The sequence below is a fragment of the Rhinolophus sinicus genome, chromosome 4 (genome assembly GCF_057876585.1).
Source record: "Rhinolophus sinicus isolate RSI-liver-muscle chromosome 4, RSI-T2T, whole genome shotgun sequence".
NCBI classification, from domain to species: Eukaryota; Metazoa; Chordata; class Mammalia; order Chiroptera; family Rhinolophidae; genus Rhinolophus; species Rhinolophus sinicus.
Window position 1 is genome coordinate 1517236 of NC_142504.1, and position 12678 is coordinate 1529913.

General features: G+C 57.1%; 1 protein-coding gene across 5 annotated transcripts; it reads right to left on the reverse strand.

The window, feature by feature from the left end:
* Positions 1 to 1013: 1013 nt before the first annotated feature.
* Positions 1014 to 11210, reverse strand: HUS1 (HUS1 checkpoint clamp component). Of its 5 annotated transcripts, none has more exons than XM_074341075.2 (9): positions 11024 to 11179; positions 9800 to 9927; positions 9541 to 9717; positions 9097 to 9204; positions 8203 to 8277; positions 5295 to 5394; positions 4620 to 4739; positions 3982 to 4171; positions 1014 to 2535 (listed from the first exon to the last, which is right to left on the reverse strand). In XM_074341075.2, coding segments are annotated over exons 1-9 (951 nt in total). In that variant the 5' UTR covers positions 11076 to 11179; the 3' UTR covers positions 1014 to 2534. The 5 variants fall into 5 exon arrangements, with proteins under 5 accessions (XP_074197176.1, XP_074197177.1, XP_019587248.1 ...); XM_074341076.2 differs by lacking the exon at positions 11024 to 11179 and adding an exon at positions 10676 to 10808; XM_019731689.3 differs by lacking the exon at positions 3982 to 4171 and having other exon boundaries at positions 11024 to 11210.
* Between the last annotated feature and the right edge of the window lie 1468 nt (positions 11211 to 12678).

A 12678-nucleotide genomic window follows, 5' to 3' on the forward strand; every position in this document is an offset into this window, starting at 1 on the left:
CTTCACGACGACGCGCTGCCCATTGGGCCACACCCCCCAGCACAGGTCCCAGCCCAGGATCCCCGGAGCAGTGGCCTCCTTGGGGCCCTGGGCTGTGGCGGGTAAGTGGCCCCTGCAGGGAGGGTGGTCAGGCACTCGGGCATTCATCACGAGCGGGCCCGAGGAGTGTGGCCTGAGCATGACCACTCGGGACAGTCCTGCACATGGCAGGTGGCTGCAGAGCCAGTCAGCGACGGTCTGCCATCCAGAAAGCTATTTTAAGAGACCGGCACCACACTGAGATGTTAGTCTGGAAATAAGCTAATTGTTCAAACTGCAGTCATTCCTCCAAATGGACTAACTCGCTATTTCCTAACAGTTTGCCTTGGTGCATCTCCCAGCATTCGGGTTCTATCGTCCATTCCCCCCGCCCCCAAGGTGGGAGGGAAAAGCCACCCCGGTCAAGGCTCTCTGGGGGTCTCAGGCCCTGAAAACACAACGAGGCAGCCAGTGCTGCCGAGGACCAGGAGAAATAGGCCCCTGCCCGCGAATCCCCAGGAAGGGCCCTTTGCCCACGCCCACACAGAAAAGCTTGAGCCATCCATAAAATCATCAAAATCAGGTATTACTTAAATTAATAGCATACAGAACTGAGGGAAATTACGTCTGGCTTTAGGACCTCTTAAAAATTGCATGGAAACCTACTTTTCTATAGCAGATTTAAAACTGAGATGCTCTTTCCAGATTCGAAAACTGATTGGTGAATGTTAACTCTGAAATGTTATTTGTTATTCCAGCCACTTAGCAGAAGTGAGGGGACAGGTTACAGTCAGAAGTCAGAAGTCCTGGCTTCTAATCCCATCCCTGCCCTGGCTGTGTGAGGCCACACCGCAAAACCTCAGAACGTCTGTGCTGTTCTGACCTGGATGGGCCCTGCCCCGTGTCCTCCTCAGCATGGCCCCGACACCCCAACAACGGAAGGTCAGATGTGCCGGCTAAATTCTTGAGGAAAGAAAACCAAAGGGCAGTCTGTGTAAAGCAGATGGAGAGAAATGTGCTTTTACTATTAATTTCTATAAGAAGCAATATACCGGGGCTGCCAAAAAATAAAAAAATGTATACAAGTGGGCACTTTGGTCAACGTTGCTCAAGCAGTAGTTCGCCGTCATCAGAAGTGTCTGGACGCTGATGGGAACCACTTTGAGCACCTCTTGCCATTGCAGAAGTCAAACGTGACTTGTATTCATCTTTTGTTATCAGTACATATTGAGTATTGCAATTTTTTGATAGTTTTTTCCTTTCTTAAAATGTGTACACATTTTTTTTTGGTACCCGCTGTATTTTCATTACACATGAAATGTCATTTAAACATTCAGAAGTAACAATGTTGCAGACGGTCAAAGCACTAGCACGCTCTCGGTAACAGACGTCTAGGTTTTATAAACGGGCCTCAGGTATCACTGCAATAGGCCAGAGGAGAGAGGCTGCGAAATTAAAATGACATCGTGATTTTAAAGTATGAGTTTAACAAAACACTACATGCTATTTGAGCTAACGTTAGTGCGCCTGAGAAGAGGCACTCAAAAACACTGGTTTTACCTAATCATAGGAAACAGCCATAAAACAATTTTCACTGTTGCTAATGTCCCATTTCTTCCTCTTATCTTATGCAACTGCCTTATTGCTCCATTTGCAATGGGACCTTGAGATAACGGCCACCCTACGATGTCCACCTGCACAGGGCAGGTGACAGTCGGGCACACTGGGAACTATGATGAGACGCACCAGGGACCCCGCAGGGCTCGGTGACCATGACGCACAAACAGAAACGTGGCCTTGTCACTGAGCACAGACACTGACTGAGGAGGCCTGTTTGTTCTTCCTGTAAACACACAGGCGCTTTTTCCAGAAAGACTTAGAACCTGGGACCCACAGTGGCCTCAGGGACACTGGCAGGAATGGCAGCCGGGACAGCTTCATGGGAATCACAAGCCCCACGCTGTAGCCAGACACCCCCACACTCTGAGCCACGGGCATGGCACAGGCTCCCAGGGACAGGCCAGGACAGGTGACACAGGGACCCGTAATGCCCAGGCTGTCCCCACCGGATGCTCAGGCGGAAGCAGACCCGTGCTCCAGACAGCAGCTCTGTGAATTTGGATTCTAGACCAATTCTAAATACAAGAAGATTTTCACACCTTCGATGAGCAAGTCCTATTCAAAGTCTGGATAAATACACTCTTTCCAATGTCTTAAAAGCACAACAAAACAGATACAAGAACAAAGAATATGAAGTAATGTTTATCCAACTGTGTTTCACGAATTCAATGTCCAGTTAAAATATCAGAGGGAAACATAAGATAAATGTACAGACTCTGCGCTGCTGCGAGGACAAACGACAGAACACATCACCCGACAGCCTCTTCCGGCCAGTGGTGCCAGAGATCCCAGGCGCCCAATCCGGCAGGCGTTGCTATGACAACGCCGGGATGAAATACTGCAGGGACACGTCCTCATGGAGCAAATCGAAGTGAACCACCTTGTTCCTGACAATATCTAGGGAGGGAGAGAAGAAAGCTGTGATGGGCAGGCCTCCCAGCTCCCACGTCCACCCTGGGGCCCCCTGGAGAAGCCTGTGCTCACGGAGCGCCTGGCCCCCCAGGACGGTGTGTGCCTGCCACCGACCGGCCAGCTGACCTGGATGCCGGCTGCGCTCGGGAGAGAGACGCAAAGCTGCCAAGGCCTGAGGTGAACAGCCCACAGTGCAGCTGCCTGGCACCACATTCACCCCAATCCATGGTCTTCCAGGGAAAAGTGCTTCCTACAGGGAAGGGACTCAGTGCGCTGAGGAAGCCAAGGGCGGGCGGTTTCACTGCCCCTGGGACAGGCTGTGTCACACACGAGAGCACAAGAGGGGACAGAAGGAGGCACATCCGTCAGCAGCGCAGGGACTTCGCAATCCTGCGAAGGCCTCGGCCACGGGGCAAAGTCCAGGCAGAGGCACAAGACCAGAGAGCAAGTGCCACAGAGGAGGACAGGTGGCCGCAGTGTGACAAGGCCCAGCAGCCAGGGCCCTCACCACAGGGACCAGGACAGAGCTGCTGCTCCAAAGGAAACCCGCTGAACCCGCTGGAGCCGCGGTGAGGACAACAGGGTAACGAGAGCTCTCGGGCCCCAGCTGTGGAGAGAGCAGTCACGGGGCGGGGGCCAGAGGCCCAGGGGGACAGACTCCCCTGCAGAAGTGCGGGCACACACAGGTGGACACGGACGACAGCGGGGGCCACACCCAGAGATGGGATGGGGAAAGGACCCTGGACGGAGGTCGCCCAGGGACAGAACTGCAGGCAGAAAAGGAGATTTGGGGAGTAAAGAACCAGTAAAAGAAGCGCGGTGTTTGCTGTCAGGGCTGGTGCGGCTCTGCCACATGTGGGTCCCTCTGAGAGTGGGGGCGGTCAGTCTGGCCAGTGACAAACACACAACTCTGGCTCCTGGCCACAGTGCAGCTCAGAGCCTGCTGCCCGCCTCCACTCTGCAGGCAGGGCGCTAGCTGCCAGGCTGCCCCCAGAACATGGCAGAACTGAGACTCGACAGCCGAGCCCAGAGCTACGAGGCACATGCACTCAGCAAGGTCCCTGGCAGCCGTGCAAGCTGGCATCATGCAAAGCGTCTGAAACCTGCACGGACCCTGTGCTGAAGCACGCTCCCACCGCTCGGCCTAGAAACGCGCCCGAGCCCGGCACAGCCTTTCCAGGAGCCGCACACACGGACACTGGTGCCTGCTGCCCCACCCAGCCAGGCCCGCCCTCCTCCCCTCCCGGCCCGTGGCCACCCCCCACCTCCGGTGCCCTCCGCCCCACCTAACACCTTCCTGTGACACCCAGGCTACGCCCTCCTGTGGTCTCTCCTCCTCTTCCAGCCTCTCATTGTACAGGCTGGTCCTAGACACAGCCCCCTGGAATTTTCCATCCCTTCTCCACAGAGTGCTGACGATCTGACAGTTACCAGGTACATTCTGGGCCCTCCTCCTCCTCAGCTGTGCTCACAGGTGGCTGAGCATCAGCCTGGCAGCTGTCACTAAGAGGACCGTTTCTTGTGATCTCTGTGGCCAGGAGAAAGCCAGCCTTGGAAGACCCTGGGAGTGAGCCCTCGTCAGGTACGGCCAATGGGCAAGGATGCCGAGGCAGGTGTGTGGCTGCGTGAGACGGAATCCAGGGGGTAGGCGAGAGGTTGCAGGCGTCAGGTACGGGACAGGTGAGGTTTAGACACAGGAAGGAAGCGAGGGCATCGCGATGGGAACGTCAAGCCCAGCGTGTCAGGGTGTCGCGTCCCTCAGGCTGGGTCAGTGCAGAAGATGGGTGGTCAGTACCCGTCCTCCTGCAGCCTCTCTCCAGGCACAGACCATGTATGACGCCTGGCGAGAAGGTGTGGACCCCCGCCAGGCCTGCAGGAGCCCGACCCCACAATTGTCTCCTGTGGTGCCTCTGCGTACCTCAGAACCCAGGAAACCCAAACACCCGGGGGCCTGGAGAACCAGAGGCCACATGACCGAGCTGTCACACACTTGCGAGGCCGCGTACAACCTGGGGAGCTAGAGGAGATGAATGTGCTGGAAGGAGAAAAACAGAAGAAAACGCACTTACTGCAGATGGCCTTTGTGGGGTTCACTTGCTGTCCAGAAAGAAACTGCAGGAACTTTCTGATATCCACGTGCACTTCTACCATGTGCGCTGGGTTTCTGTCTTGAGAGGCGTCTTCAGAGGCTAAAACCACAGGGACACCCTTCAGACATGACAGGGAACCCAGGGAAGCGAAGTGGCACTTACGTAAACGAGCTGCATTACCCTGATTAGCGTGCTGCAGAAACGCTGCAAAGCGCGGATGTAATCATTCGGTCAGCGAGAACGGACCAAGTCCTGACTCTGGAACACTGTGCTAATTTACAGGGTAGCTTCACTTACGGGGACCCAAAATATGGCCCAGTGTCCCCATTAGGCCAGATCACGGTGTCTCCTCGTGTGTGTACGTACACCAAACAGCTAAGACACACGCAGCTAATGGGAGGCCTCTCATTCCCAGGAGGAAGAAACGTCCTGTCACCTCTGGGAAAGGGAAGGCCCTCACCTTCCCATTCCACAGGCTAGTGGCAGGCGACCAACCTCAGTCATGTCCCCTCCCCAGGCCTGAGTCACAGGCACTGAAACAACCTCTTGTGGTTAGACCCTTGGTAATCTGAAACAATGTATCGGTCATCTGAAACAATGTATCGGTCATCTGAAACAATGTATCAGGAGCAAACAACCCACCAGGAAACTTACCAAATGGAGGGTTTCCGAGATCTTTAAAATGAGTTGTAACACACACTAGCTCAGATTCTATTTTCAAGTTCAGGTCCCCATTTCGGTTTGCTTCAATTATCTGCAAATGGAGCATTTCAGTCTTAAAAAAGAACAGGAAATGACCTCCGCCCCCCCCAAAAAACACCACAGGCATCGGCTTCCACCAAACCAGGTGACAAGGTAGCCCTACCAACCCCCAGAACACTTCCGATGGCACCAAGACCCACACGGCATCAGCAACAGAGAAGACGAGGCCTGTAACTCCCACAGGAGAGGAGCCTGGAGAACTCGGCAGAGACCCAAACCAGGTGGCGCTGGGGGCTCTGCCAGGAGATGGGAATTGGGGAGGCCTGCACAGGGTGGGCACCCTGGGTTCTGTGGAGGAGGAGGGGGAGGAGCCAGGAAGCCCAGGAGAGCTGGCCACGGGGAAGGCTGCGTGCCGTACACTTTGATGTCATGAGGGAACAGAGAACCCCCCAGTGCTGAAGCCACAAACCCACCTGGTTCCCCCACCTGAAAGGAATACGTGTCCTAAGGGGATTGTGGTCAGACTCCAAACCACGACATTCGGGAAAGAGAGGAACAACACTGGCCAAACAGCACTCAGGGGCCTGGGGGTGCTGCACGAAGCAGACATAGAGAGGGAGGGACTTGTGTTTCAGAAAGAACTGGAAGAAACTGAGGACAGTGAAGCTACGAAAGGAGAGCATAGGTCAGAATCAGGGACACTCCGACATGACGTGACCAGACCGCTTGCAGATGTACAAAGAGAGCTGACAGGACTCAGGAAGTAACTTGAAATATAGGGGCAAATATCGGAAATGGAAAGGAAACAGGCAAGAAACCACGAGAATGTGGGCACACAGACAGAGCGGGAAGAGAAGACGAGGCAGAAAGTCAGAAAATACAAATTACCGAACAGAAACGGAGGTAGAGAGGATCTGGACAGCAGGTGAGAGTGGGGGACCCCGAGTGCGGCAGGAGGACCGTGCTCACCAGACACCTCCCAAGTGGAGGCCGCACACCTGGACGCCAGAGACAGTGGGGAAATGCCGGTACCTATCCACGCCCCCTCCCCCACGAGCAAGTCCCAGCCACGCCCACAGGAGGCGGAGCCAGAATTGAGCTGACAGCACCACGTCATGGTGAAGACGTGGGCAGGACAGCGCGGGAAGCCTGCACAGGGTGCTTGTTTCTGCTGCTCGCACCCGACTCACACAGCCCATCCCCGCGGCCACGGCTCCCATAAAGGAAAGGAGGGAGGGTGGGGCCTCAGCACGTGGCTTCAGCTCCCCATGGGACAGGTGTTTTCCACGTACTGAGTCGCACTCAGCGGCCTTACGTCCCCTGCCTGTCACCTTCAGACACAGACCCTGTCACCCGGGTAGACGTCCTCAGGCCCTTGGCTCTACTTCCCACACATGACAACTTTCCATGTAGGAGGGCAGATGGCAGCAGGCATGCCAAACACTTTTGTTTGTTTTTAAATACTCTGGAGAAAAACACTTCTGATGATTTTCTCTACCCAGGCTACTGGGCCAACTCATTGCCCTTGGACAGAAAGAACAAAACAATGGGGTCCGCAGATGAATTGCCTGGCCTGGCCTCCTCTCCTGGGCCTCTCGGAAGCTGTCTCAGGTCCCCAGGGCCCCTGCCCTGGCAGTGGAAGCTTCCCGCCTGACAACTGGGTCAACAATGGTGCAGTGAGGGGAGCACCCCAAGCGCAGCACAGCTCCCACTGCGGCAGCGGAAGCCGACTGCAAGTTCAAATGACATCTAGGCGACTAAGCCAAGAACGACAATCTCTCTTACGTGAGCACCGTCACAGATACGAACGGCCCACAAACGGTTCCGAGGCCTCGGAAAACCTTTGCAATTCCAAAGATCACTTGAAGGTACATTTCATTCCAGGTCCATGTGACACTTACTAACCGCCTGCTGGGTGACAGTCCTACAGTGGTGGCCGGGACACAAAGATGGTTGAGATAGCGTTTCCCTTTCCGATGCTGGCAGGTCACTTAGCGTGGAGCACTCAGCACAGACTTACAGCGAATGGCGAGAGGCTAAGCGTGGGGGGCGGGGGGGAGGTGGGACACAAGACAGCGAGTGTGAAATGGCCGAGACAGAGCCTGGAAAGAGCTGGCAGTGTGGGGAAGAACAAGAGTCGAGGGAGGTTTTGCAGGGACGGTGTGGCCACGTGACAAGGGACGAGGCCAGGCAGATGAAGATCAAAAGTGGACACTTCGTCAGGCTGATGGCGGTTTTTAGAACATTCGGGACATAATCAAATGTTTGGGGTCAAGTAAAGGAAGAATTCAAATTCAAAGAATCCTGGGGGTGACTGGGGACCATCCACACCCTTCCCCAGCACTGTCACATGCTGTAGCATTTTGTTACACGGTAGTGGACCAACCGCCACATAAGCAAACAGCAAAGGAAATACGTCCATGTACTTGGCAGACAGCTGATGAGGGGGAGACGGCGTGGGCTGGGGGGCTCCGTGCTGGGCTCGCTGAAACGTCCACTAAGCAGACAGGACACTCCTCACTGCCAGTGTCAGTGATTCATAAAACACATACATGCAGCAGGCAAGCTGCGATGTTTGTCCAAAACACAAGTGAAGGAAGCCAGAAGTTGGCTATATTGTTAACATGCTATAAATACAAGTGTGATGGACCAGGGCAAACATAAAAGCCTCCCCCGGGAGGGAGAGGAAAGCACCAGCACAGGTTTCCCGGACACCGTGAAACTGCAGCTCTGAACAACAGGCCGGTGAGGGCGCCCGCCGCACCAGGCCTCCGGGTACCCACAGGGGACCCAAACCTGTGGCAGGCATGCAGCCTGAACCCAATACTCCGGGCTCATTTCCGAGGAAGCTGTAACTTACAAGGTGATTGCTGATGTTTTTCATTCTTTCCACCACGCTCTTCATAGTCTTCAGGACTGGCAAATAAATACTAACCTACGAAAGCAATGAGAAAACTCAGGAGAATTAAAGATGTGAGTAGTCAAGTGCTGACAGGTGCACCCTGCTGCCTAGGTTTGCCACACGTGCACGCTTAGCAGCTCTGGAATCTGGGGTTTTACACTGTCCTTTTAAAATAAAATAAAAAAAAAAACAATTTTATTTCCCTAACTCACGCCTGCCTCTGTGGTTACCTTGGCGACCACACACCTGTGGGCACTCCGGCCAGAGGCCCTATGTTACCCAAGGGGAATAAGACTCTGAGGGACGCACAGCCAGACAGGCCTTCTTACCCCGGAAAAGGACCACGAGGAAGTCCCTGCACCCCCGCTCAGACCAGGTCACCAACAGTGCTGGATACAATGCTGGCTTTTCCCAGGAGGTGCGGATATCCTCCAGTAAAATTCCTTTTCCACGGTCTCTTCTCCAACAAATCGTAAGCAAGAAGCAACAGACTCTTGGGCCTCATGTTTATTGCCAGCTGCCCTGGGATTCCTGCCAGGACTGAGGCAGCCTCTGCCCTTGGCTCTTACGCACACCCCAGGCATCACTCCTTACAGGATGAGGCACCATCACGTTCTGTGAGACCCAAACAGGTGCCTAAGCCATCACTCCCGACAGAAACCGTCCCCCACAGTGCTCCCTCCGTGTAGTCGTTTTATTTAAGCGCCGCTGCTGAGCAAGACATTGTCTCCCACCTGTGGCGTGTGGCTTTACTGCTGCTCTGCACTGTTTGAAGATCTTTATGTAAACAGCAAAAGGCAAATACTCCACTTTTTTTTCGTGGAGTATCCTTTAAAAATGAGCATCACTCACATCACAGTCTGGGACTGTCGGTTCCTGTAAATCCTTCCATAGTTTCCTAGGAATGACCTTTACGGGGATATCGTGGGTTACAATGCGACTACTGTTCGACACAGATAACTGCCAAGAGAAGAATTACACACTATTTTTATAACGTCAATATTTTTAAAAAACAAAAACAAAACTAAGGGACAAAAATAAAAAAGCTAACATACCACATCTAAGTGGAATGTTCTCAATCCATTCATCAAAACCTGTTCAACAAATATTCAGGGTGTGCGTGGTCTGCTCTGGGTTAGGAGCTGGGACGTGTGCTGAACAAGCCAATGCCATTAAGTAGGAGGAGAAACTGAGTCCAGTGGAAAATATTTAGGTGCCAGAAAACCAGTTAACTTCCAACAGCCAGCCACTTCAGTTCCTTCCGGGAAGTTTCAGAATCGCTCCCCTCCTACTCACCAGCTCTATGGAGACTGTGAGGCAGGGAAAGTGTTTATTGGTCAGCTTGATTTTCAAGGTTCTGGCATTCTGGGCAGTTTTCAAGGCTCGAGACAGATTCTCTGACGTTAGCTCTAAATAAATCGCATTGTTTTCTGCTGACACACCTTCCATTTGAAATTCGTTGAAGAAGTTCTCCTAAGGGAAGAAAAGGAGGGACCCCTGTGCCCTTTCCGACCCATTGGGCAGCGTCCGACGCCCCTCGGGAGCTCCTGCTCACCTGTTCCAGCTCACACCACATGCTCACCCCTCCGTTGGCCACCTTGTCAGCGAGGATGAAGTTCAGCCGACGCGGGCTGATGCGGAGAGTGCAGGCTTTGGCGAGCTTGGCGACCATGCTGCTGACTCCTGCAGTGGGGGGCTACGGTAAGGAACTCCTGGGGCGCTCCCCACGGCCCCTGGGCCAGCTCAGCCCGAGAGCTCAGCCCGAGATGCTCAGCCCGAGATGCTCAGCCCGAGAGCTCAGCCCGAGATGCTCAGCCCGAGATGCTCAGCCCGAGATGCTCAGCCCGAGATGCTCAGCCCGAGAGCCCAGCCCGAGAGCCCAGCCCGAGAGCCCAGCCCGAGAGCCCAGCCCGAGATGCTCAGCCCGAGATGCTCAGCCCGAGAGCTCAGCCCGTGAGCTCAGCCCGTGAGCTCAGCCCGAGATGCTCAGCCCGAGATGCTCAGCCCGAGAGCTCAGCCCGTGAGCTCAGCCCGAGATGCTCAGCCCGAGATGCTCAGCCCGAGAGCCCAGCCCGAGAGCCCAGCCCGAGATGCTCAGCCCGAGATGCTCAGCCCGAGAGCTCAGCCCATGAGCTCAGCCCGAGATGCTCAGCCCGAGATGCTCAGCCCGAAAGCGCAGCCCGAGATGCTCAGCCCGAGATGCTCAGCCCGAGATGCTCAGCCCGAGATGCTCAGCCCGAGAGCCCAGCCCGAGAGCCCAGCCCGAGATGCTCAGCCCGAAAGCGCAGCCCGAGATGCTCAGCCCGAGATGCTCAGCCCGAGAGCTCAGCCCGAGAGCCCAGCCCGAGATGCTCAGCCCGAGAGCTAGTTCAACACGGTGCAGCCTCCCGGCGGACACAGCCGTGCGCAGTGGGGTCCCACTGGAAAGCACCTTAGTACCGAGGAGTCAGGCAGCCGCCCCGCACCCGGCCAGGCACGCAGCCCCCGTCCGGTTGCGACAAGGCGCCCGCCGCTCGCAGGGGCCGGCGCCCGCGGGACGCATCCACGCCTCCAGCACACGGGCCCACGGAGGTCTGCGCACGTCCGGCTGCCCCCCGCGGCCCGCGCCGGCGCACGAGGAAACGCCCCGGGCCGGGGATCGGGTTTAGAAACAGCCCCGGGCACCGGCCGCCCTGCCCACGGGTGCGCACCCCGCGCGCTTCCCGCCCGAAGCCCGCCGCGCGCAGCCTCCTTCCGGCCGCCCGCCCCTCTGGGCTCCTCCCCACGCCGCCCCGCTCACGCGTGAAGTGGTTCAGACAGGCCGCGTCCACGATTTTGGCGCGAAACTTCATGCCGGAGCGCGGGCCCGCGCGGGGACCCGTCACCCGAGGACCCGGTGTCGCCCTCAGCGTCCCCCCGGAAACGCCGCCGCGCGCCCGTAGGTTCCGCCCGGCTCGGCCTGGCCTGACGTGGGCCGCGTCCCGCCCCCGTGTTACGCTCTGCGTCACGTGCGCGGGGAGGCGGGGTCGGTGCCGCCCCCGCGGGGAGCACGGCTGCTTTCAGCGGCGCGCAGCCCTCCCCCCGGTGTGAGGGGTGGGTCTGGGGGTTCACGTTCTGAAAGGACGTTGTGACACCTGTGGCCACGTCTGTAAAACGCGAGACGTGAAACCCACCGCGTGTGTATAAAAGGTCGTCAGAGTCGCCGCTCAGGCGGCTGCCTGTCCGACGCAGGGCGCCGTCCAGCCCCCGCCAGGCTCCGACCGCGGGGCGCGCTCCTGGCGGCCTGGGCCCGGGCACCGCGTCGGATCCGGCTTTCAAACCGGTAGGAGTGCGGCTGTGTTTAAAGAGCATTGACGGGAAGCGATGCCGCTGCGCCTTTGTCTCGTGATGAGCTTCCCCGGGTCCTGGTCAGGTTCCTAACGCGTAAATGATGTAATGACGTTGCGCAATTAAGAAAAAAAAACAATAGGACAAAAACTGTATCCAACTTGGGTTTTCAAAGTGCATCATGTTTGTTCATTGTGCCAGGAAGCGCCGTCATCCTGCTCCGCGTCTGTCCTGCCCCGCGTCTGTCCTGCCCGGCGTCTGTCTGTCCTGTCCCGTGTCTGTCCTGCCCCGTGTTTGTCTGTCCTGCCCCGCGTCTGTCCTGCCCCGCGTCTGTCCTGCCCCGTGTCTGTCCTGCCCCGTGTCTGTCCTGCCCCGTGTCTGTCTGTCCTGCCCCGTGTCTGTCTGTCCTGCCCCGTGTCTGTCTGTCCTGCCCCGTGTCTGTCTGTCCTGCCCCGTGTCTGTCTGTCCTGCCCCACGTCTGTCTGTCCTGCCCCGCGTCTGTCCTGCCCCGTGTCTGTCCTGCCCCGTGTCTGTCTGTCCTGCCCCGCGTCTGTCTGTCCTGCCCCGTGTCTGTCTGTCCTGCCCCGTGTCTGTCCTGCCCCGTGTCTGTCCTGCCCGGCGTCTGTCCTGCCCCGTGTCTGTCCTGCCCGGTGTCTGTCCTGCCCGGTGTCTGTCCTGCCCGGCGTCTGTCTGTCCTGTCCCGTGTCTGTCCTGCCCCGTGTCTGTCTGTCCTGCCCGGCGTCTGTCCTGCCCCGTGTTTGTCTGTCCTGCCCGGCGTCTGTCCTGCCCCGTGTCTGTCTGTCCTGCCCCGCGTCTGTCCTGCCCCGCGTCTGTCCTGCCCCGTGTCTGTCTGTCCTGCCCCGTGTCTGTCCTGCCCCGTGTCTGTCTGTCCTGCCCCACGTCTGTCTGTCCTGCCCCGCGTCTGTCCTGCCCCGTGTCTGTCCTGCCCCGTGTCTGTCCTGCCCGGCGTCTGTCCTGCCCCGTGTCTGTCTGTCCTGCCCCGTGTCTGTCTGTCCTGCCCCGTGTCTGTCCTGCCCGGCGTCTGTCCTGCCCCGTGTCTGTCTGTCCTGCCCCGTGTCTGTCTGTCCTGCCCCTTGTCTGTCCTGCCCCGTGTCTGTCCTGCCCCGT